The 25,233-nt window shown below is 53.5% G+C and overlaps 1 protein-coding gene and 1 long non-coding RNA gene across 10 annotated transcripts; one reads left to right on the forward strand and one right to left on the reverse strand.

Moving 5' to 3' along the window:
• Positions 1-1,083: 1,083 nt before the first annotated feature.
• MLC1 (modulator of VRAC current 1) lies at positions 1,084-25,036 on the reverse strand. 5 transcript variants are annotated; one of them, XM_006934189.4, is made up of 12 exons: positions 24,894-25,036; positions 24,268-24,512; positions 22,657-22,746; positions 21,214-21,267; positions 20,730-20,831; positions 14,168-14,266; positions 13,589-13,660; positions 12,543-12,659; positions 9,195-9,251; positions 8,422-8,544; positions 4,380-4,532; positions 1,084-3,133 (listed from the first exon to the last, which is right to left on the reverse strand). In XM_006934189.4, exons 2-12 carry the CDS (start codon positions 24,445-24,447, stop codon positions 3,059-3,061), a joined length of 1,122 nt encoding a protein of 373 aa, XP_006934251.2. In that variant the 5' UTR covers positions 24,448-24,512; positions 24,894-25,036; the 3' UTR covers positions 1,084-3,058. The 5 variants fall into 5 exon arrangements, with proteins under 5 accessions (XP_006934251.2, XP_019691322.2, XP_044918488.1 ...); XM_019835763.3 differs by having other exon boundaries at positions 1,084-3,229; XM_045062553.1 differs by having other exon boundaries at positions 1,084-3,229; positions 24,268-24,451; positions 24,894-25,030.
• On the forward strand, positions 2,549-10,024 carry LOC111561436. 5 transcript variants are annotated; one of them, XR_006601221.1, is made up of 6 exons: positions 2,549-2,686; positions 3,825-3,935; positions 4,333-4,535; positions 4,731-4,818; positions 5,366-5,623; positions 5,992-10,024. It is a non-coding gene; the product is annotated as an uncharacterized LOC111561436 (long non-coding RNA). The 5 variants fall into 5 exon arrangements; XR_006601222.1 differs by having other exon boundaries at positions 3,825-3,921; positions 5,362-5,623; XR_006601220.1 differs by having other exon boundaries at positions 3,825-3,921.
• Positions 25,037-25,233: the final 197 nt, after the last annotated feature.

The following is a 25,233-nucleotide window of genomic DNA, read 5'->3' on the forward strand; positions in this document are numbered from 1 at the left end:
GCGGCCGGCGCCGGGCGTGGGGCTGCGCGGGCGCGCGGGCGGCAGGGGGCGCCGGGAGCAGCTGCGGCTGGGTTGGCGCGGACGGCGGCGCGCGGGGGCCGCCGATGCCCGCGGGCCGCGGTCAGTGGCGCGCGGGCTGGGACCGAGGCCCGGGCTGCGGTCCGAGGCGCAGGGGCGGGGGCCGGGGCGCCGGGCCATGGTGTCCACGGGGAGGAGTGGCCGCGCCGCCCCCCGCTCGGGGGTCACGCGGCCCCGCCCGGCGCGGGTTGTCGGGGTCACACAGACCCGCCCTGGCAATCAGAGGCCCCCCAAGTCATAAAGACTCGAAAGAGTCACAACCGGCCCTGGACCCCACCCCAGGTCTCCCTCGGACCCTCACTCCCGTTGGCCCTAGAGGCCCGCGCTTGGGGAGCAGAGGTGGAGATCATAGTCCCCAGGGTGGACACGCAGGGCTGGGGGGGGCTGCACACTGGCTGTCCCTTCCTGGGCTGTGGGGAATCGGGGTGGTCAGGACGGCTTCTCCATCCCGCAAAAGAACCTGAGGTGGCCTTGGTGTCCCCAGGTTCACTCGTGGAGGCCTGTGCCGTCACCCCACGTGTTCCAAGTGCGCCCAGTATCCCACACCACCCAATCCCTCCACAGCCTTCCGTGTCCTCCTTCCTCCCGCCTTTATGGAGGGAGGGGGGAGTAGGAAAGACCCACCCATCCAATCAATGGTCTTTGCTGGCAGGAAATTTCTGAAACATCATCTTTTTTTGGTTTTAAAGCTTCTTTATTTTGCACTTAACTTCCCAGGATAACCCAAAAGCGAGGTTCTGCTCCCATTTCGCATTAGCTCTGGCCAACTCAGTGCCGGCAAGCAGTTCCCCTGGGTGGGGAGGGGTCTTTGCGCCCCTTCCCAGTCTTCACCACTCGAGCCACTAGGCTCTCAGGGGTCCCCACCTCCACCTGGCCTCAGGGATTACATAAATCACGGACAAATTAAAAAGTGGCCCTCACCTCCACCAGCCCTCCTATACTTTCCTCTCAGTTCAAGCCCTGGACAAAGAGATCCCTAAGGGACTCAAAATAACATAGGCCACGTTTACATGTTAGCATTTATTCAGGAGTCATTAAACCATATCAAACAAATGTAAATTGACAGAAAAAGAATTGTACATTTTTAAAACCCCATTTGTCTGGATTTCTCAAGCTCTATCTGAAATAAAGTGCAAGCCAGTACCAAGCCCTAGGTGCCTAATTCCAGCTCTAAGACTCAGACTTCTGGGACATCCAAGGAAATATCAGAGTGGCCTGTGCTGTCTCCGTGGCTCCTGTCCCAGGCTCCTGAGCAGATCCCCCCCGCTGGCCTCCTCGCCTGGGAGCTGTAGGAAGGGGAGGTGACCTCGACTGTGGCCAGGGGGCCTGCATGTGTGCAGGAAAGAGCCATCTCCCCTGCTCTTGCTTATTTGGGGACATGGCCAAGGACAGCAGACAGGGGCTGGCTGAGGACAATGCCTCCTCGGCTGGCACTCTCCCCCTTTCCCATGTCTCTTCTGCCTTCTTCCTGACCCAACCTGCCATGAATGCTGTGAAGACACCCTGGCAGCCAGTCACTTGTGCTGAGCAATGAGAAACCGGGGAGGATCCCTGAATCCCACCCCCCCCAGGTCTATACCCAGTCAGCCCCCGCCAATCCTCACTAACAAGCTACAGGAAAGAGCAAACATCAGCACCTTCCCGCACAACCAGAGCTCCTCACGTGAAGCAGACAGACACAACCACTTGCACGTGCAGCCTTGTGAATGCAGATACTGGCCCCAAGACAGTTCCTGAAACCATGAACGTTTCCATTTTCAGAAGGTGCTCCCCGCCCACTGGAGACTTACCAGTGCCCATGTCAACTGAGAAAAGCTAATCGTTCTTCCAGAAAATTCCAGGTATACTCAGGGGACAAGGAGACAGCACACAATTCTTGGCGGTGATTTTAACTGAAGCAAATGTTATTCTCACACCCAAACCGTCTTCGCTGTCCGGCAGGAGGGGCAGTGACAGATGGAAGAGACCCGTGGCCTGGGCTGGACCTCAGGTAAGTGAGGTCAGGAAACGGAGGAAGCTGGAGAATGCCCAGTGATGACCCCCATGAGGGTTCTGGGGGGCATCTGTCTCACGTCTTGAGAATGGTAATGGGAGTGCCAGCAGAACCCATGAGAGGAGGTAGGGGGCCCAGCCCCACCTGCATCACCAAAGCCAACGAGACCCAGAAACGTGGCCCAAGTTTCTACCTTTGGCCCCACCCCAAAGAACACTGAGCTGTCACAGTGGCCAGGGTCACTCTTAGTGTGGGTGTTGACAAAAGGGCTCAGGAGCTGGGTACCACCCAGCACAAGTGCAGACAGCCCCTGCTGACCTGGGCTCTGCATACCACGCATGACACGGACATCACCGGCACCAGTGAGTGGGCAGGGTCCTTCTGGAACGGCTCGGTCTAAGACAGAGGGCAGAAGTTCGGGCACGTGAGCGCCACACAGGCACAGCTGTGGGTGTGGGGGCTGCCTGTGACCACGGTCCTGCGGAGAAGGGGCTCCCCACACAGCTCTGCTCCGTGGTCAGAGACGGTGCTTGGCAGACACGTCTCCAGAGAGAAACGCCCGAGTCGGTAAGACCCACGTGGGGCCGTCCACAGCCCGGCTGTCGACCGCTTAAGGTAAGTGCTCGACAAGAATGGGCCCGGGAAGCCAGCGAGGTGAAGGAGGAGCAGACGGGCGGCTGGCCGCACGTGCAAGGCCTGCCTAGGCGTCGGTGCCGGGAGGGTCTGGCTCCAGCACGAGCCCCTTCCTCACCTGACAGCCCCACACCACGGTGTGTGCGGTGGCGCCTTGGGGGTGAGGAACTGAAAGACTCCTAAGCACAAAATGGTCAACACTTGCCTATTTAACAACTAAACTACTAAAAGAAATGAAGACTCCACCTTGCAGCCTGGCCTGGACGAAGGTGAAGGGCAAGTTAGAAAGTGGTAGCTTCAAGACAACTAGCCAGGCAGGGGCCCTGCTCCTGCCTCGGTCTCCCCGCCCCACGGTCACTGGGCCATCTGCACCACGACGGCCCTCCACGCTTTCTCCTTGTCGAACTCCTTCAGGGGGCTTCTGGACACCTGTGGCCAAACAGGCAAAGTGTTATTTCTTCCGGGGGCCACCCGAGTGCAGGAGGCAGGTGGGAAAGCTCTGTTAACTCGAGAGCTTTTCTCAGCCTGTGAAAAAAGGACAGGAAACAGCCCTGGAGCCCCGAGGGAACACGGGGGCCCCCGTTCCTCCACCCTCCCACAGACCAGCCCCTCTGTCCCGGTCCCCGCAGAAACACAGCCTGGGCAGGGGTGGGCTGTGGGGGGGGAGGCGGGGGGGGCAGGCTGCCATGGGGTGAGCACCTGCCTGACAGCTGACAGGACGTGGCCTGCGTCCCAGCATCGGGCAGAGCAAGCAACTACATACAGTGGGTGCCCAAAACATACCCACAGATGGTGCCATCGATCTAAGGGACGGGTGCCCCCACACAGAAGGCCCCGGGTCCGGCCCTGCGTGTATGCAGGCACCATCGGGGGTGGGACACCCAGGGAAGGAGGGCACTTGAGGCAAAGGTGACCAAACACCTCCAGAAACAGGGAGGGCAGCTGCAGGCCCCAGAGCCTCTAGAACCTTCTGTTCTGGAACCCGGTGGGAGCACGCATTCACCAGACTTGGTGCCCCCACAAAGAACCAGGTGGGTCTCTCAAAGGGCCTGGGGGCCAAGCCATCCCCACAGGAGACCCAGCCTAACTGGTAAAAACAAGGAAATGACCCCATCTGCAGGTTTCAATGAAGGAAAGCGCAGAAGAGGATGAAGGCCAGGGTTGCTGAGGAAGAGCTGACGGTGGGAACACAGGCACACTCGCACAAAGGCCCCGTGGTTGGTAGTACCAGGTGGGAGGAGGGTCTGGTCCACCCACGGCGTCCCTCGTGGACCCTGTGGCAGCCTCCCCAGTACACAGCGTAAACACCTCTGGGCCAGCAGCTCCTGGGGAGGAGACCCTGGCCCCCTCAGCCCTCCAACTGTGGGGGGTGGGCAAGACCCGGTGGCCCGGAGACTGGCAGAGGGGCTTGCATGACCCTCCAGAGCCTGCCGGACAGAGGTCACTGAGGCCACATCTATAAGGAGCTCAGTGGGCACCCCTTCCCATCAGAGCCGCGCCCCTGAGAGGGGCCAGAGAAGGAACTTCTGTGGCTTCTGGGGATCCTGGCCAGCTTCCTATCCATGTTTGCAGGAGTAAAACTGAAGGCATTCAGTCTATACCGTTTTCAGGACTGGATCTGTGTTTAGGGCCACCCCACAAGGACGGGGAGATCACCGTGTTGAAGGCCACTCACCTCCCCTGCTGGGCGCTCCTGCTGGCCGGTCTGCGCAGCATCCCAGGACGCGCCCAGCTTGAAGCTCACGCACTGGATGACGGTGCCAGTGTTGAGGCCGGCTTGCAGCAGCAGCTGCAGCATCAGAAGCAACCTCAGCACGTCGTAGGATTGCTGGTAGGAGACAAGGCGGTGAGCTCACGGCCCGCCCCGGCCCCTGGCTCTCAGCCACCCGGGCCTGCCACCTGCACCGGGGACGCCATGCCCTCCAGCCCAGGCAGCCGTGCAGGCAGCTCCCCTCCTCCCGCACACCCCCCTTCTCCCCAGGACCTCCCTAGAGCACTTGAGTGAGTTGGTGTGAATCGATTTCAGGTTTTCAGGCACGTACACTTCTGCTGATTTCAGGAACCTGAGCGGTAATCATTCTGTCTCGTGAGTGGGAGTCAAAGAAATCAATTCTGTAAGTTGCCATCCCGGGTTTAACAGAGGCCATAAAAATGGCCCACAAGCAGCGGAGCCCTGTGGGTAGCCCGGGGGCTCACAGTCAAGTCTCCCACATCCTGTAGCCACCACCAATGGAGCCGCTGACACAGAGGGTGTCCGTATGGGGTGAGGTGACCGGTTACGAGGGCTCTGAGCCGGAGACGGGGCCCCTGGGCACTGGGGCACAGACACCATCAGCAGATTCTCTTGGAGCTCAGGCTGGCAGCTGTTGGAGGGAAGGGGGCTGAGGAGTGCCTGGGGTCAGAGGGGGGGATGGGGCGTGGGGGAGCCTTGGCGAGCAAAGGGTCCAGTGAGCACCCGGCCCTCCCAGTCGCAGGCATCCTTCGGCAGAGACACAAAGCAACCAAATGATAACACAAAACCCCCAGCTCCATACTGTGTCACTGTTGAGAGAGAGGGAGGGAGGGAGGGAACAGAAACACCTCTCCTCAAGCTAATGTAGAAGTTTAGCCACAAGCCCCATTTGAAAAAAAAACAACAAAAACCACTTTTTCTGGAGCCAGGGAAGTCGATTCTAAAACTTACATAAAAAACACGCAACAAAAGTGAGGTAACCCTGAAGAGCAGAGTGGTCAGGAACCGGGCATCCGGCCCGCCAGCTGGCGAAGCCTGTTCGAAAGCGCCCATAATCGGGACAGGGCGGCACCAGACAGCAGACGCAGAACGACAGGTGCAGACCCAGACAGAAGCCTAACGTGTGATACGGGCAGCATCTCGGATGGCCGAGGAAAACGATGGGTGTTGAAGCCCTGAAGAGGAAGGTGAGTTCTTTATGCTCCAGGATAAACTCCCACTGGACGCACAGTAGTCGTCTTTTTCTTTTTTAATGTTTATTTATTTTGAGACAGAGAGTGAGAGAGAGCAGGGGAGGGGCAGAGAGAGGGAGACAGAGAATCCTAAGTGGGCTCTGCATTGAGGCTCAATCCCGCAAACCGTGAGATCATGACCCGAGCCAAAATCAAGTAGTAGCCTTTCTGGTTGCGGCTTAAAATCCCAAAGCAACAAATAAATATGTTGATAAATTTGACCACAAAGAACAAACAAACAAAAAACTTCCTCACGACAAAAATCACGAGTGGAACAAAAACCAGCTGGCCGTGGGAGCCACTAACCAAATCTTCTGTTACAGAGGAGACACCCAAATACTGGTGAAGCTCAAAGTCCACTAGACAGTGAGCAAAAGACAGGACAGAACTTACTGGAAAAGAAATGCCAAAACCACCAGGCACAAAGGCCCAGAGTCTCGTGTCCAGAGACACGCACGCTGTAGCCCCACCAGGCACGCTGGCTCACCCACGTGACAACACTGGGTGACAACACTCTGTGCTGGGCTGGTGCTCGTACCAGCGGTGGGACAGAAAATAGGGCCTCCCGCGAGGGGGACTCGTCACCATTTCCCCAGACCGGAGATGTGTCTGCCCTCTGGCCCAGCAACCCCTCTCCGAGCTCACTGTCCTAATGTCGCACCATACCGACTCCAAACCAGGCGTGGGCACTGAGTTATTCGTAACAACAGCAGAAACTGGGAGCAATCCGTCTCCACCCTTTGGGGACAGGCTGGGAAAACTGTGTGGCGTCACAATGTGCGTGTATAATTAAAGGACACAGAAAAGCTCCTGTCCTCGATGTGAAGAATGCAAACAGAAAATATTGAAGTCGGCCACGTATCAAATCAATACTACAAACACGCAGAAAGGGGGCTGTTTCTGTCCTGAGTGGGGTGAAAGCGAGCTGTAAACTCACTTGGCAGGTGTGCTGCTGGTGGTAACATTGGTGGTGCAATTGTGACAATTTTTACATACAAGATAAAATAATAGCTACCCTCAATATTATCAGGAAACGAGATTTTGGAGTAAAAAGAATACTAATACAAAACAACAGAAGTTCACAACAACAACAAAAAATCCAGCGTGTAATTCTGAACTGGAAATACAATATCAATTCGGGATCTTGACGGAGACTGAGAAGCAATGATGCCCCCGTATGAATGAGCACACGCAGCCCTCAGATCTTGATGTCTATGTACGCCTCCCTCTGAGGGGCCTGCGTGGGTCTGGGGCGAGGCAGGATGAGGTGAGCCTGGGTCACCCCCCACGTCTGCAAGGAGAGGCTGACGGGTTACTGCAGGGAGCACCGGGCTGCAAGGTGCTCCCTCCGGCCACAGCTGGGCCAACATGAGCATCAGAGAATAATAACAGCAGCACTGTGCAGATAACAAAAACCCGTGAGTCCTTGGCGGTGCTCGGAAGGGAAGAGGGACAGGAGAGCTGGGCGTCTATCACCTCTCTTCACCCCTAGGTGTGACACGAGCGCTCAGGCCGGGGCCAGCCGCCAGGGCCGGCCCCGCACAAGGTGTCGGGACAAGGCACCCGCAGGTGTCCGGCTGACACCACGGCTGTCTCCCTCCTGTGAAAGCCCCACCCACCGCCACCACCAAGAACACTCTGGCGGCTGCCGCCCAACCAGGCGGGAGGTGACAGCACGTGCTCTTGGCCTCACTCCCACTGGTGTCACAGGAAACAGATCCACACGTGGGACCTTCTCCCAGACCACTGGCCAGGACTCCAAACTATCAGGGCCACAGGGGAAAAGGTGGGGACTGTCCGGACTCGAGGGAGACTCGACGGCAAGTTGTGCCCCTCAGCGGGTCCTGCTCTGCGAGCTTCAGCCTATGAGGCACATTCTTGGGACGGTCTGTGAACACTGAACGTGACACTGCATGATTTTGGGCCTCTCACATGCCGTGGTGGGACTGTGCGTGTGTAAGAGGCAGTCCTTCTAGAAAAGTTAAAGTATTTAAGGTAAAGGGTCCTGCTGTCCCACACCTGCCATTCACTTTCAGATGCTCCCGAGAAACGGTCCCACCCGTCAGTATGAAGACACATGTACACACAACACATAAAGCACTTAGAATCCTGGTGTTTACTGCGGTGTTCTCTCAACTTTTCTGTACATTGGAAATGGCCCACGAAAAACACCTGGGAGCAAATACCACGTGTGCTGGTGACAACGTAAGGCATCTAAGAAACCAGCCTCGTGACGTGTGTCTGAGCCTGTGGAGACAATGAAGTGCTGAGAGACCCCAGACAAGTTCTAGTTAGAGGCACGCTGTATGTGCAAAGAGACCCAACTCTCCTCACGTTTATCTATAAACTTGTGATTCCAACGGAAATTCCAACAAGGTCTCTCATACAACTGGATGAAGGATAGCTTCCAAAGTGAGAACGGAAGGAAGAAGGGCTGAGAAAATCCAACAGCATCATGAAGGAGGGGTGTCTAGGTGGGACGCAGGGCCGCCTGAGACCAGGCAGAATCTCCCGAAGTTAGAAGAAGAGGCAGCCTGCACGGAACAAGACTGCATGGGCATCAGAGAAGGGAGTGCAGACACCTGGCTGTCCGCGCAGAGAAGCAAATTAGACGTGACCTCGTGCCACATGCAGAAGCAGCTGCACGCAGGTCAGACGCTCACGCGGGCCACCTGTCCCTCGAGACTCTCCTCCCACACAGCCTCTGGCAGCAACACCAGGTTCCCACAGGGTTCTGACAGAACAACGCATACCTTGATGGCTGGCGGGTAGTCTTTGAAGATCTCCAGGATTCTCATGATGCTGAACGACAGGTACCCAGAGGCAGTGAACAGCAGCGGGGATGTGAGGCTGCAGATGGCAATCAGCACCTCCACCTGACGGGAAGCAGGTGAGAACGCGGGTCTGGCCGGCCCGAGGGGCCTGGGAGCCGCTGTCTGCACAGGCAGGGGTGGACGTCTGCCACAACGTAAAGGGAGGGTGGACGTGGCCCTAGGCTCAGCACGAGGCCCTCGCCAGGCTCTCTGCACTCGGTCACCATGAGCTCCACGCGTGGCTTGTGTCCCACCAGATCCCCTGCCTCGCACACAACTAACCACTCTGTTCAAAGAGCAACACAAAAGAACGGCCGGCCTTCCCACTGCCCTAAACCCTGTTCTTTTAAAACCCCACCCACATCGGAGGCCGCACAGCCGCGTGCAGGTGCTGATAAAGCACGAACTCAGGTGTCACTGTCAAACAACAGACCTGACAAGACTCAGGATGGGCCGGAAGGACCAGGTGTCGTCCTTCCTACGCTGAGTCACAGGACTCTCCTGACTTTCACACCAGATGTGCTCACTTCCAGCCCTCAGAGTGCCGCACAGCCCTCGCCAGGCCGCCCCTGGCTCGGCACCCTCTCAGGCTCAGCCCTGCAGCCCTATCACCATGGGGGAGAGCCCTGTCACATGGCAGCCCGGGAAGGGGTGAGCCAGGCCCTAGCAGTGCACAGCAGGTCCCTGGTACCTGGGGACAGGGCCTCACTTACCAGACACTTGCTTGGACACTCAGCTGTGACGTGACTGGCAATGGCGCTTGGAAAACACTAAGAGAAAACAAAACACAAAGATTTCAGAGGTGACAATCAAGGAAGTTAATTCCAATCACGTGCTCCTGTTTTGATGGGCACATCCTTGTGGCCAGTAGAGCCAAAGGCTGCCTTCCTGGCTAGGGGGCTGGCAGGGCTGGAAAGGGCCGGGGGGAAGCGGGGTGGCCTCTCCGAGGCCTCGTGTGCTCTGTTCCATGGCTGCAACACACGTCTGCAAAGAAGCTGTAAGAGCCACACCAGGAGTGGCCTGGACGTCCCGGAATTGCTGCCTGTGACGTTTTGCCACCTCGGCTGAGATCGGGGACACCTGCCCTAAGTATGCGTGCGTGTGCCTGCTGAAACTGAGGCCATTCTCCTGAACCATCTCAACTCAGCATCACACTGAGGAAATGTCATACGGATTATGTGTGTTACCTGTGTTCGGATTCTCCCAACTACCCCAGTGATGTCCTGTCATAGGTGTTCTTTGTTCCTGGTTTAGGATGCAATCAGTGATCACAATGTGCTTATGAGTCCCCTTGACCAGGGAGACCTAGGTCATTGTCAGATGCAGAGGTCCTGAAGAGCACACCAGCTAGCTGCAGACGGGCATTAGCTGGGGCCAGTCTGGTGCTTCCTCATCATCAGACTCAGGGAGCCCCAGGAGACATGGCTCCCCGCCAGGCCACCCACCACACTATGACCTAGCGGTTAGGTGGGCTCTTCAGTGGCTCTCCTCCACTAAGAGGGCCCTTTCCTCTTTATACTCAATAAACGTCTTTTTCCACTTATTTTAAGAAGCTTGACTTAGTTTCACGCCATTCCAGCAGAGAGGGAAGCATAGCAGGGCACGTCCTTCCCCAGGTGCCGAGTGCTGAGCCTATTAAACCCACTGAGCCCACGGGCCCAGGTGCATCCAAGGTCTAGTTACCTGGCCACACGCACAGCAAAGGAAGTGACCACACGCTGGGTGGCAGCAGACTCCTCCCCTTCGTGGGAGTATCTCAGCACCCTGGACACTGGGGGGACATCTATACTTGTTCAGGAATCTGGCCTGAGGGTGAGTGGGACAGAGGCAGGCTTGAGGCCACGAGATCCCCGGCAGCAGCTAGAGGGCTGAGAGGGGAGCAGGCCAAGGATGGCGGGGAGAGCAGCGCTTTGGAGGCCCTGGTGTGGGTGCGACAGATAAGCTCGTTATGGACAGGGGTGTGGGTATGGCTGCAGGGGTGGGTGGGCCTGGCCCAGGGAGTCTGCTCGCTCTAAGGAATGCGAGAGGTGAAGGTGTCCATGCAGGAACCTCCCCCCAGATTGGCGTTTCCATCAGGGCTCTATGGCTGTAAGCAGAGGAGGGGCTGCGGATGTGGAACAGCCACTGAGGAAGTGACTGGAGTGGCCCCAACAAACGTGGCGGGGTGGGGGCACAAGTTTGCTTACCACCCCCTGGACTGGCAGGAAACTGGCCCATGGGGAGGAGGGCAGTTGATACACACCCGCTCGTATACAGACACGTACCAGGCCTAGGGAGGCTGCAGGGACAGGCTCTCAGCCAGGCCCCAAGCCCTGGACCCCCGCCTGGTCTACGTCCTTGGCCTCTCCACGGTCTCCTCCAACCAGGACTGGGGCAGGTAGAGCTGTCTGACCCTCCCACCCCGGGGCAGAGAGGGAGGAGCATCTGCAGACAAAGGGCCAGGGAGGCCGGGTGTCGGGGAGATGGCCACAGCCTCTGTGGTGGATGTTCAGGCAAGTGGCTCTGCACTATAAGCTTTAGGGCAATATTGGGTCTCCGTCCTCAGTAACTCAAGGACACAATTCCAAGTGCTTCCGTGTCACCTCAGAAGTTAAACATGCAGACGCGCCTTTTTCACAGCCTCACTCACTGGGGCAGGCACAGAGGCAAGCACTCTGTGAGTCCCACCTGCGCACTGGCAGCGGGTGACCAGGTGAGTGACCCCATCCCACGGCCTCCCTGCCTGCTCTCTCCCCCCAGGCTCCAGTCCTCGGGGAGTACCTAGGGCTCAGCAAGGTTGGGCACAGGCACCCCCAGTGTTGCTGAGCCCCAGGACGCAGCAGGAGTCCAGCCCCAGCACCCAACACAGGCTGCTGCGGCCCAGCCACGCCACTCTCGGCCTTCCCGCAGCTGAATGCACATGTGGTCGGGACAAAGACCACCCTCTCGAGGCAGCATCAGGAAGAAGAGCATGTGGACGAGCTGCATATGCTGTGTCTTAGTCGTTCATCCAGGATGACCCCGGACAGCAGGGTGGGACAAACCAGGCCCTTCCCGCAGGCATCACCATGTGACACAGTGACACTGCAAAATAGTCATGGGATGACCATGTCCGGAAGCACAGGGTGCAGGTGTTTGGGATGTGTCACTTGACTGTAGGATTTCAGGCACGCAGGGGTTGATTTGAACTGTTCCATGCAGATGGGAGGAGCCCACACCAGCCAAGGCCCCTACCCAAATGGGAGGCACTGGGTCAGATGCTCCACGGGCTGCGTTTCCGTTAAACACTAAACGACATTAACTTGTGTAAACAAACTTAGTCGCTCATAAAATGATGAACGAGCCATATGTAACACAGTGACCACATATATCAGGCACTTATCATGTACGCACGAAGCGTTGTGCTGGGAGTTTACCACAGCAGTATTTAATATAAGATAATAGCATAAATATATTACATTTTACAAAACACACATTGGGAAACAATATGTTACGTATTCTAGACCTGATGTAAAATAATGTAAAATAATCATTCTTCGTTCTTCTCGAGAAAAAGTAACATAAAAACATGAAACAATATTGATTCACATTGAAACAATTAACAGGGGTGCCTGGGTGGCTCAGTTCGTTGAGCATCTAACTTCAGCTCAGGTCATGATCTCATGGTCTGTGAGTTCAAGCCCGCATCGGGCTCTGTGATGACAGCTCAGAGCCTGGAGCCTGCTTCAGATTCTGTGTCCCTCTCTCGCTCTGCCCCTCCCCAGCTCATTCTCATTCTCTCTCTCTCAAGAATAAATAAACATTAAAAAAAAAAAAGTTAACCTTCTGACCCATTTTATCTTTGATTCTCAAATTCCTCCAATTGTGGGGCCAGCAAGGACCCTGGCATGGCAGCCAAGAAGCGTCCTGCTTGGCCTGCCAGCAGCCACCTTCCACCCTCTTCTCTTCCAGCTGCTCCCTTGCCTGAAATCCACCAAAGCTGAGCTCCAAGACTGGCAGTGACTGTCTTGGGGACAGTAGCCAGGGCTCGGCCAGTGGCCGGGTGACCCGCGCACATATGAGGGCCACAAGGGTGTACTCACGGCCACTAAGATCCAAAAGAATGTCACGGAGAGGTGTGGTCCCGAGACAGCATCATCCACGTTCAGAGCGATGACCCCACCCAGGACGGCAGAGACGCCAGCAATCACCTCGATGACCTGGAGGGACAGAGCACATAGGCAGGGCCGCTGAGGGAGTGTCTCTCATGCTGCAGGTGGGCAGGGGGACGTGAAGAGGATGTTCTAAAGAGCTCAGGGCAAAGTAGCCATAGGCCCTATGTTGAAATGTTGAGGATGATCTCTAAAAGAACACCAAAAAATGTGTAGCTCCCAACTCAAAATTACTGGAAAAGGAAAAAAGTGGGAGAAGAAAGGACGAAGCTCCCACCAATTCAAAGGAAGGCAGGAAAAGCAAGAGAAGGCACGGAAACTAGGAAACAGAAAGGTGGCAAAACAAAGTACAGACGTGGCAGTGCAGGACGCAAACTCACAGGTGAGGCCACTGAGAGGGTGACAGATGGGGGAAGGATGAGACGCAGTCCCATGCTGTGACAGCAGCATCCTGAACACAAGGACGAGACAAGCTGATAGTCAGGGCAGGAAGACACAGCCCGCCCGTGCTAACCAAAAGAGAGCTGTGCACTTGACCAGTCAACACAGACTTTATGGCAAAAGCCATCAGCAAGGGCAGATTTGCTAAGTAATCGTGAGAATAGGAAATAACTGTGAACTTGTACATGACAAAGCCCCCAAAACCCATGGCAAACAGCTACGGAACCACACACAGAAATCACGAGCACTATGCTCAGAGCAGGGGGCTTAACACGTCTTCCACAGTATTAGGACAAGTGAACCAAAGAAACAAGCTAGAAACACATAAAAGACTTGCAATACAGTTTACAAGAGAGGGCAGCCACATAATCTATCCTTCAAACCAGGACAATTCCGAGTGACAGCATGAACTTAAGAATTCCTTGTGGATGGCAGATGTCACTCAGGACAATGTGTCACCATGGACCTTTCCCAAATAAAATAAAATAAAATAAAATAAAATAAAATAAGAAGGAAAAATTTAAAGTTTATCTTACTGAATAGGATTTCAGGATCCGAGCAGGAAATGCCACTTCATACAAAACGTTGGTGCTATCTGACATGGAACCCTAAAGAGAGACAGACAAAATGTTTGGCCCGGAGACTTTACATGTGCTGTGGCAGGGGGGTGGGGGGGTGGGGTGGGGTGGGGAGGGAGAGGTGCACCCTCGCAGCCCACTGCCCAGGCTGTTGGCACTGGCTGGCCACGTCCAGGCTGTCACTTTGGTCGGGTTCTAAACTACTAGCATGTGGGTGCCACTGGTGGCTCTTTAGACTTGAGCTATTCCTTGCATGTGAAAACAGAATTAGCTGCTGTGACCCCAGTTTACAAGGTGACACTTTTAGCAGACCTGGTCTCTCGACGGGAAATGATGGGGCACCGGTACTTGATCAGAATCACACCATGGGGAAGTTGTGTCGCATCTTCTACCTTGCCTTCCTGAGGCCATCGGCCTCATGAGACCCTGGCAGGCTGGGGCTGCATGCGGTGCCCTGGGGCAGCCTACCCTCGTGTGCATGGGTGAGTGTTCTGGGGGGCCTGCTGCATGCCCCGTGCGGCGCAGGGCTGGACCCACCTTCTGCTTACAATACGTCTCGCTCGACCGTGCTGAGATGATCACCGTGGCTGCCATGAAAAGCTCCAACAGAAGGAGAAGAATCAGATTAAAATTTATCTGCCAAAAAAGAACACATAGGTCTGTAAGACTAGTTCTCTTCACTTTTCCTTCTGTAAATGTAGACAAAGGCTTAGACACCTGTTTAAAGCTCTGGGCATCTTTTTCTGTCAAAGGCCAGATGCCAGGCACAGGGGCCATACATCCTCTCTGACTCAAGTGTGTCTGTTTTGTTTTGTTTTGTTTAAACCATTCTTAGCTCAAGGGCTTGCTGTGGCCATTGAGCTGGAGGCTACTCACCGGATCTAAACCTTCCTTAGTGGTTTGCCCCCTGGGTGTTTAAGGACGTTTTGAAAACCCGCACACCTTTACATAGCCCTATGCATAACTGCCAAAAACCGAACAGGGCCTTAGAGGTGATAAAACTGTTCCACGTCTTAATTGTGTTGGCAATTAGAGGAATCCATCTCTGTATTCATAACCAATGAATAAAAAACTAAAAAAAGTAAATTTAACTATAGGATTTGCAAACCAGCCAATATGGAGCCCTGGCCCACCCCCTCTGTGGGGCTCCCACACTCAGGGCCTCCCTCACCTGCCCCCACCACCCCGGGCAGGTGCCCGACAACGAGGGGATCCCTGGGGCCCAGGGACGTGATTCACACCAGCCAGTTCTAAGCCTGCACCTGCCTCACCCACAGGAAAGTCTCCCTCTCTCGTTCCCATTCTGTCTCCTGACTGCCTGGTGCTTCCCCCTGTAGCCCCCAGCCTGGGCACGTCGTGCCCCCTCCCCTTGGGACCTGTGAGTGATGAGCTGTCTTTCCAATGGCAGTTGTCCCCTGATCTGTTGGCCTCCCCAGACCACAGTGATAATAAAACCTATGTTTAAAATCAAATGAGGGGCGCCTGGGTGGCGCAGTCGGTTGAGCGTCCGACTTCAGCCAGGTCACGATCTCGCGGTCCGTGAGTTCGAGCCCCGCATCGGGCTCTGGGCTGATGGCTCAGAGCCTGGAGCCTGTTTCTGTTTCTGTGTCTCCCTCTCTCTTTGCCCCTCGCCCGTTCATGCTCTGTCTCTCTCTGTCCCAAAAATAAATAAATGTTGAAAAAAAAATTTAAAAAATAAATAAAATAAATAAAATAAAATGAAATTCATTATTCGATCTATAGAACTCTACCTGCAAAATTGAAAAGAGAATCATCATTCTTTTATAGTATTTGGTGGAACACTAACAAAAACTGACCGTCTATTAGGCCACAAAACAAGCCTTGGTAAATTCCAAAGAACCTACACTACAGGTTGGGCATTCTGACTGTAACATAATCAGAAAAACTACCACCAATGGAAGACTGTGAAAGATAGTCCCGTATGTCTGTTTTATCAGGGTCCTGGTGAGAAAGAGAGGGACACCCAAGAGGGGGGGCTAGAGGAGATTTAATGAGAGGATAGCTCTCAAGTCTGGGCCAGGGTGAAGGGAAACCTGGAAGGGTAGTGGTGACTACTGAGGACAAGGGCAGTGAAGGAGTGGCCAAGAGAGAGAACCCAGCCTCCATCCAACTACACCCACAAAAGGCTCAGAGCCAGGGGAAGGGACAGCCTAAGCACTCTCAAATGTCCCATCTGAATGAGTCTCTCATGGGCTGACCCCAACGGAGGCCAGAAGGCAAAATGCTAGCGGAACCAGCCCACCTATGCCACCTCCTGGACAGACAGGGAGACAGTGGGTGGGAAGTAGGTTTGGAGGTACCAAAAGGGAAATCTGCAAACACGTAGGACCAAACAACGATGAAAATCCATGTCACGTCAAATCTGGGACGCACCTAAGCTGGAGCTGAGAGACAGGGCCAGAGGCACCCCCGCTGGGCTGGGCTTTCAGCTCATGACGGGTGTAGCACACTGACCGACCCACCGACCGACCCACCGACCGACCGACCAAGGAGGAGCCCCAAAAACATAGGGAGCAAGGAAATGACAGACACCAGGAAAGAGAAAATGGCAACCAGAAACAAACCAAAGGAGGTTCCCCAAGAGCTAGTTCTTGGAAAAGAATGAGACACAATAAAGACACAAATTAAATTCTGGGGGGGGAGGGGTGGGAGGAGAGAAGGAAAGAACTAAAAACGGAGCACATTTAAAATAGGGAGCTATTGGGGCGCCTGGGTGGCTCAGTCGGTTGAGCGTCCGACTTCGGCTCAGGTCATGATCTCGCGGTCCGTGAGTTCGAGCCCCGCGTCGGTCTCTGTGCTGACAGCTCAGAGCCTGGAGCCTGTTTCGGATCTGTGACTCCCTCTCTCTGACCCTTCCCCGTTCATACTCTGTCTCTCTCTGTCTCAAAAATAAATAAACGTTAAAAAAAATAAAATAAAATAAAATAAAATAAAATAAAATAAAATAAAATAAAATAAAATAGGGAGCTATATCACTATCTACTACGTGCCAGTAATTTTGAAAAACTGGATGATATTGGAGCAACTTTTAATAAAATAGAAAATCTGACACAAGACGACACAGAACACGTCGATACTAATAATGAAGCCCTCCCTCAGCAGCAGCTCTGGGTGGAGAGGACTTCACAGGCAAGTTCTACCCAACTTTCAAGAAGCAGTTCATTCTATCAAGTCGTTCTGAAACATAAGAAATCAGTGCTGCCTCGCTTACTTTACGAGGCCAGTGTAGCCTTGACTCTAAAACCAGATGAAGGAAATCTAGGCCCATTTCACCCAGGAGATGCAGAAAACCTGAACACAATACCAGCTAGTCACCCTGTCAAGACTATCTAAAATAATACTGCTGTGTTTGAGTAAGGTTTATTCCAGGAAAGAAAGGCTCAACACCAGAAAAATCTGTCAATCTAATAAAGTGAGGAAAGGTCATCTTAACATATGCAAAAACAAACTATTAAAATTCAACGCATAATTATATTTTTAAAATGAAAAACTCATGACAAACCAGGACTTGAAGAGAACATTTTCAACTTGGCAAAAGTTACATATCAAGAATTTAACAGAGACTCTTTTGATGCAACTCATTTAAAGTCAGGAATAAGACAGAGACGCCCCACTGGTTCCCACTGCGGTGGGAACCCTGCCACAGCTACAGAGAAAGGGAAAGATGGTAGGACTGAAGTGGATGTTCGCACGGTCATTGTTTGCGGAGGATGTAATCACCTGCACCGAAGAACCAATACAAAACTATGAAGAATAAGAGAGTTCAGCAAGGTTTCCAAACACCAATCTACTGACAAAATTCCCTTTTTATTTAAAAACTGGTACAGTCTGAATAAGTTTGTACTTAAGTGAATATATAGCAGCAACGTCAATCTCCTGGTTTTGACATATTCTGATTATGTAAGATGCTGTCATCTGGGGAAGCTGGGTGAAGGGCACACAGGAACTCTCTGTATTTGTGCAAATTATTGAGTCTTAAAATATTGCAAAATAAAAAATTAAATCAATATCCTCTCTCTGCATTCTGATAATTCATCTGAAGATGTAACTTAAAAAACAAGCACCATTCATACTGGCAACAAAATCTGTAAACGATCTAGGGATTACTTAACCAAGAATAAACAGAACATTAAGACCCTAATACAGGACACAGAAGATGATTTGAGTGAGTACAGACCATCTATGCTCCTGGGTAGAATGATTTAACATAACAAAGATGTCAAGTTTCACAAAATTACTACATCAACTTAAAATCATCATAGCATAATCCCAGGTACAGCTGTTGAGGAACTCAACAAACCTATTCTAAAATCTATTTAAAGTCAGAGAGGCCAGCTGTGAAGTGGGGGGGGGGGGGGGGTGTGGCTCTCCCACAGGACATTAAGGCCTGCCCAGGGCATCCTCATAAAAAGCATGGTGTTGCCCAGTAACAGACAAACTGGTGAGAAACAGTGGCAAAATCACTTCTGCGTGGGAATTTGACACATTGTGTGTGGGGGGGGAAGCAAGTTCTGTGACTCAAGGAGAGAAAGACAACCTCCATCTACAGATGAGCCGATGTTAAGGGCAGGCAACTAGCAGCAAAGGAAGCTAGGAGATAAAAGCAGAGGAAGGGGTGCTCAGAAGCATCAGTGATGAGAAAACATGAAGGGAAGTAACAAGCAGCTCCCGCTGTAGTCATCTGACTGGACACAGTAGAAAATCGGTGACCCCAAACGTAGGGAAGGTCTGGGCCCTGAGAAGCCTGCGCATGCAGTGAGGGTGAGAACAGGGCCCTGTTCTTGAACAAGTGAGTCCAGGGAGACGGCACCTCTTAGTATATGAGACCCCTGCAGACACGTGTCTGCACCTGCTCCCGGCAGTGGGGCATCACAGGTGACCCTCTGGATCTACCCCTGAAGAATGCTGGGTAGATGGGGGAACCCACAGTGGATGTGGCACAGTGTTAACGGTGAGCAGCCTCATCGTGAGCCGGATGGACCCCCAAGTGCAGGCAGAACGGCAGGAACAGATAAGCTCCCCCGTGTACATCGTGTGGGGGAGGAGGGCTCCCCTGCATACATCGTGTGGGGAAGCTGGGTGGAGGCTGAGGATCCAGGGCCCGGCACGAGCAGGGAGAAGGGGTGTGGGAGCCACAGTCCCAAGGGTCCCATCCTGTGTGTGGTTTTCTATTTCCCCTCGTGTACGTGCGCACTCGCCCCCAGACACCGGTGGTTCGGACGTTGGAGCCACGCGTCCTTAGTGCCACAGACAGCACTTTCAGTGCTGTGTGGCTTGACCTTCACGTGACAGCAACTATGTGAGGGCCTGGTTACCCATGGATTCTGGCACAGTGGCCTGGGCATGGTGAGGACTGGAGTTCTAGCTTCAGGAGAGGTGGCGTTGTGGCCACGGCCACACTTGAGGAGGAGGCCGGGTGGCATGCGGCTTCACCCACCTTTCAGCATTTATTTACCTGTTTGCGGTCTTCGGGGGCACTGCCCTAGGCAACGTGGACATTCGAGTATGTGTTCTGGTTTGGGGTTTTTGCCACGATGCCCAGTGCTGCTAGCAGCCACACTTTCTGGTCGAGCATGCAAGTGTTATCTCCAAGGCCTGCACTGTTGGGGATGTGTACAAGGAGTCACAGCGCGTGCGCTTCTTCGGAACGTACCTGCAGATGCCGGACTGTTTCCAAAGGGTGTAAAAGCTGCCCCAGACGGGAGGCAAGCACCTGGGGCTTCTGCCCATCTGATGCTTGAAATGGCAACTCTTTACGGTTTTCATTTACCTCCTCTTGATTATAGTGAGGCTGAGAGTCACTCCAGCTGCCTGGTGGCACGGGGCTTTCCTCCTCGGCGAGTGCCCGAGGCAGCCCGGTGCCCTAGATCTGCAGCGGGAGCTCCCCACACACCCTGGGACAGGTCCTCCTTCCAGCATGTGCCCCTGCGTCTCCCCTGGCTAGGCTCCAACACGAGGGCGCAGTACCACTACGCGCAAGTCCAGGACTATGGTTGGCGCACGCGGGGTGGCTTCAGGCTAGCCTGGTCCAGGAGGGCTCCCCTGCCTTCCTGGACCGCTGTTTAGTAACCCCTGGCTGTGGGCTGAGTTCCCGGCCTGCTGTCAAGGGGCTGCCTTCCCTGCCCCTTGGTCACTAAACGTGTCGGGTCCTGCTGACAGGTGCTATTGCTCTGGACCCACTGAGAGGCGCCCTAACCGGCCCTCAGCCGGGACTTTAACGAAGTCCTGGCTTAATGAAGGTTTAATGAAGAAGTACCGGTTCTCAGTAAGGCTTCATGATTTTCTACAAAACAGCCTCACAAAACTTTTGCTTCGTTTATTCCCAAGAACTTCACAGGCTTGTCTCTATAAAATAATGTCTGTATTTAAATTACATTTCCAAAGTCTTCTGTTGCTAACACAATTGTTTTACTCTGATTTTCACACCTTGCAACCTTGCTACATGTGCTCAATTCTAAGGTGGAGTCAGTGGGAACCCCTCTTCTGCAGACAATGTCAGTGTGAGTGTCCCTTCCGGGTCCATGTGTGTTCATGTTTCTGCCTTACAGGCCTGGCTGAGACTTCCTCGGGGCCCCCATCCTTTTCCTGATCTTGAAAATAGTGAGTTCAACATTTCCCACAAAACAGAGGCTTTTTTTTTTTTTTTTTTTGAGGTATCTCTGATGAGTCTTCGTTTCTTAGGAAACTGGGATTCTCTTCTGGCATCATAGTCTAAATGGTAAGGTTCTTCCGTTTTTCTTAGTGGTTCATAAAGTAACCGTATAACTTCCACTCAACAGCATCACAGATTTGATGAAATACGTTGCCAAAGAGACATCAGAAATACTATCAATAAATCCATCTGCTGTAGTCAATGCAAGAATCAAATACAGACAATTCTCAAAAGCATAAATGAAATTCTCAGAATTTGTTAGACTCCAGAGCTATGACACACATGTACTGTGTCAACCCAATGACAGCACTGTCTCAGGCCCAGACTCAGTGGGACCAGAACCCCTGGTATCTGCACCAGCAGGAAGACATGTCCAGGAGAAAACAGGAAAACGTTTGGGACCCACAGCACTACCCAGTGACTCACGTCTATTGCTGAGGGGTTCACAACCAGTTTGCATCCAAACCAGATTAAACATGTAGTGGTGATGGCAAACGTGGACACAAACAGGATCTGAAAGTTAGGGATCTGGAAAAAAAAACAGGGGTTCACTATTTTTTGCATAACTAAAATAAAGGTATCACTGAGCCAAATTCTAGGTAATTAAAAACCCCAAGATTACGACACATACACATAAGGATTAGCCAGGGAGGGTCCCTTGCAGCCCCTCAGGGGCAGGAGGCAAGGTATTCCAGGCAGCCCTGCAGTGGGGGGCACAAGGGCTACAGGCAGTGGAGGCACATCCCAGCATGCACACGCGCGCAGGTGCCCCTCAGCCCTGCAGGTGGCCTGGGCCTGCCTCCCGGGTCCACAGACTGCTGGTGCATTCTGCCATCCGAGGCTCTTCCACAGCCCAAAGCCACACTGCTGCCCCCACATCTGCAGAGACCACACAGAAAGCCGGACTCACCGCATTGATGTTTCTCCTTGAAACAGCAAAGCTCACAATTGCCGAGGGAAGGCACTGAAAAGAAATCAGAGCTCCGTGAGCCAGGGGCGAATCACCTAGACATCTGTACTTGCACTGCAAGGCTTAAGCTTCCAGAACGACCCAAGACATGCCAGCCAAACAAGTGCCACCAGTCAACTGGGCACAGGAGTGTTGGCAATGGTGAAAGGTCCCGTGACTTTCAAAATGACTTATTCTGGAAAATGTTTTTCTGAAGAGATGAAAGAGACAGATAGTGAAACCTATTCTCACTAAATACACTTAGACGTCGAACTGTCACCTCTACCAATTGCACAAAAGCAGACTTCATCTTACCTCAAGAATTACCCCAAAGGGAAAAACATCTACATGTGAAGAATGTGGAAACAGGGGTCTCAGGGTCTCTAGGAGGCTTGATCCCCACAGAAGTAAAGAAAGAGGCAAGAGTGAAGGTGTCAGGGCAGTGGGGAGGTGAAGGGAAGGGCATCAGCTCGGGCCTTGTGGGCCATGCCAGGTGTTGCCCCTGTGGGTGACACGACCCCTGCAGACCCCGCAGTGAGCACAGCACAAGCCATGGAAACGGATCCCAGAGACTGCAGGACGCAGAGCATAAGTTGGATGAGGGGGCCCCAGGGGCTACGCCTCCAAGAGCGGAGGGGGAGCTGGTGGGACCATGTGACCTGCTTCCCTAGCCTGTCCCTTCTGAAGGTAAAGGGCGCCACCAAGGACTTGGCTGAGATACCCATCCCAGGTCAGTGTTGCCCTGGAGCATGGGGGTCAGAAATCACTGTGACCACCCCCCCAAGGAGGACTGCTCCAGTAGTGACAAGGGACCACCTAGAAGATTCCAGAGAGAACACTAGGAAATGGGTCAAATTTCTGCAAGGACTTTTGTCCTAAGAGGGCAGAAGCCAGGTTCCCTGCCAGCCCACAGGACAGCCCGAAGCGACACGCAGCTGTAAGTTAGAAATCAAAGTGCTGTTTCTTGCGTGGGACTCTATGGAGTGACATTCAGACTTGCTACATCAATCATTTTCAAAAGTAACAAATCTCATTTAAAACTAAAGTCAGATAAGAACATTCATTTTTTTTTTTAATTTTTTAAACGTTTTTATTTATTTTTGAGACAGAGAGAGACAGAGCATGAGCAGGGGAGGGGCAGAGAGAGAGGGAGACACAGAATCCCAAGCAGGCTCCAGGCTCTGAGCCGTCAGCACAGAGCCTGACACTGGGCTCGAGCTCATGGAGTGTGAGATCATGACCTGAGCCGAAGTCAGATGCTTAACCGACTGAGCCACCCAGGTGCCCCAGATGAGGACATGCTTAATGAGGAGTAAGGGACAGCCAACTAGTAAATTTTGGAGCAAAGAAACTCAGAACCTCAAATTTCGGTACTAAAAGATGCAACTGAGGAACGATGCTTACCGATCCTGCAGCACAACGTAAGTAATCCATTTCAGAAGGAAACACATTTCCCAGATAAAGCGAAAACCCCGAAGTCACAAGCAGACAGCTCTGCAAAATAGCAGCACAATTCAGGTTATAGCACAGGCACATTGGAAAATCAGACAGCGAAACAACTAGTCCTCTGCCTCCTGGGTCAAACTCAACAGTTTGTACAATGCCAACTTGGATGCCTGGATTCCGCCAGACCTGACTCCTCCCTGAAGAATGGCCATGGCCCACTCTTCCCTCCAGCACCAGACTAAGGGCCTCAACATTTATTTGGGGGAGAGAGGGAGAGGTCTCTGTTGAAATTTAAAGCAAAAAACGGCACTTCTCCCCAGAACACACCCTTACCCCAATACGTACAATTTCAGGGGGTTTAGGATAACCCCCCCACACTCAGGGCCAGCCTCGGGGGCTGGCAAACAGCCCCACCCCATGCTCTCTGCAAAGCTAATCCAAGTGGACAGCTGGAAAATGCTCAAGTCAGGGGCTGCAGGCCCAAGAGACACCCAGGCCTCAGGTCACGTCTGAGAGATAGAAACTCACTACAGAGGCTGAGGCTGTGGGGCAGGGGTCAGTGTTAAACGACTCAGACAAAGGGTCTGGACTGGGGGGAAGTCATGAATGCCCCACTGTGACGGGAGCACTGGGACACAGGGGCCTGGGGAGCCAGGGAGACCATGGTACACACCTAAGTGAGGAGGGGAGGAGCAAGATTAAGTACCCTGGCTACAGGCAGCTGTGGGCAGCGCACAGAGTCCACAGCCCTGGGACTGCGAGGAGGCTGAGCAGCTGTGTGATGTCAGCCCCAGGAACAGGGACGAGGAACTTCCTCTGCACCCCAGGCAGATGGGGGTTCCAGTCTCAGTAGGACAGGGTCACAGCTCAGGGAGAGGGTGGGCAGGACCACTGGGGGTGCTGCAGGGTGGCCTGGGGAAGCCCGGTGAGGGGCGAGGTCCCCACCAGGATCCTGGCTCTCAGCCTGGGTCGCACAGGAGACCCGGGGTCCTGCCTAAAGAGAGGTGCATCCAATGGCCCAGGCAAGCCTGCACTCAGGCTGAAATGACCCCTTTAGTGGTCAAGTGCACACCCAAGCATGTCTGAAGGCAAATGTCCTGGCACCAGGTCTGCCCCCAGCTCTCTACTGACCCTGTCCCTCCAGCCCCTGGGCTTTCTCCTGCTCCATGGCCCTGACTTCCCATCCTGGGACACTGACCCACTGTTCAGTCTGCCAGAGGTCTGCCCTAAGAGCACAGCCCCTCCTCCCATCTTTGCAGGGCGACTCCAGACCACCCCCCACCAGGAGTGGAGGACCATGGAGGCTACCCCAACAGCAGATGGTCAGCATGGACTGTCCCAACCCTGGTGGGACACAGAGAAGCCACAGCCAGAGGCCAACAGGGCTATTGTGGTAAATATTCGCGAACCGAGAAAAATAATTCAGAAAAAATAAGCAAAGTAAGCACATCAGCACACATGAGACTCTCCAGAAGCAGCAATAACCTAGGATCTGCCCTCTCCCAGGCCACTTGGGAATGGCACCCAAAGCAGAAGACACCTCGTGGTGGATGGTGAAGAGCTACTCACCCCCATCAACACAGAGAGAACCCATGTCTTGTGACTGAAGCATGGAGGCAGCCTTGTCGACAGCTGAAGGTCGTTGGGCTTGGCGTCTGAGGTATAGCTCCCGGCCTCCGGCCTTCCCCGCTCCAGGGTGGGCATCCGGTCATAACTGAGCTCCTCCCTGCACTGCTCATCCCGTGCCATGGTGCTCAGGGGACAGAAGCCACACAACAGATGCACCTGGAGCTCTGGAGTCACCTCTGCTGCCGCTTATTTACCAGTAACAAAATTATCATTTATTTTCAACAACTGAATAAACAACTCTAATTAAAGCACGTTGTTTCCAGCAAAAGAAACACCATCCGTACCAAGATGCTACAAGTTTGAAGAAAAAGTTAGCACCCAAGTCTATAAGTAAGTAAAATCACTTTCCCAGTAAAACAACCCTGAACGGTCTGGATTCAGGGTGGAATTTTAGGTTTTAAGTGCCTCACTGTTCCGGGCTCTCCAGAACATTTCAAGCTTCACACTCATTAGCAGCTTCACTTACGAGTTCCATGACGTGCTGGTTATCAAAGAACATTAAATTGCTCAAGGTGAGACCACAGAATACACACGCACACTTAGCGATTTAACGTGGGCACGCTTACCTCCGGTGGTTTCTGGCGCTGGGAGCGCTGGTCTCTGGGTGAGGGGCCGTTACCAAGTCATCCTGCCCGGGGCTTCCAGCAAGAACTATTCACAAATGGAACAAAAGCCCAGCAAAACTGCACTTAAGCCAGGGGAAGGAGTGCCGCTTCCTGAATTTCAATGAGATGAAGAGAGTGACCCTGGAAAGTTCCCCGGTGGTTGTGTAACTGCTGGCTCAGAGCACTGCTCCGTGCCGTCTCAACTCTGCCAAAAATTAAGGGGTCCCTCAGTTCCACTGATGGCAGCTGGGTCACACACAGGTGCCACGGCAGGCATCTCACGGGAAAGAAGTGTACCTAA

This window comes from Felis catus, chromosome B4, assembly GCF_018350175.1.
Source record: "Felis catus isolate Fca126 chromosome B4, F.catus_Fca126_mat1.0, whole genome shotgun sequence".
NCBI classification, from domain to species: domain Eukaryota; kingdom Metazoa; phylum Chordata; class Mammalia; order Carnivora; family Felidae; genus Felis; species Felis catus.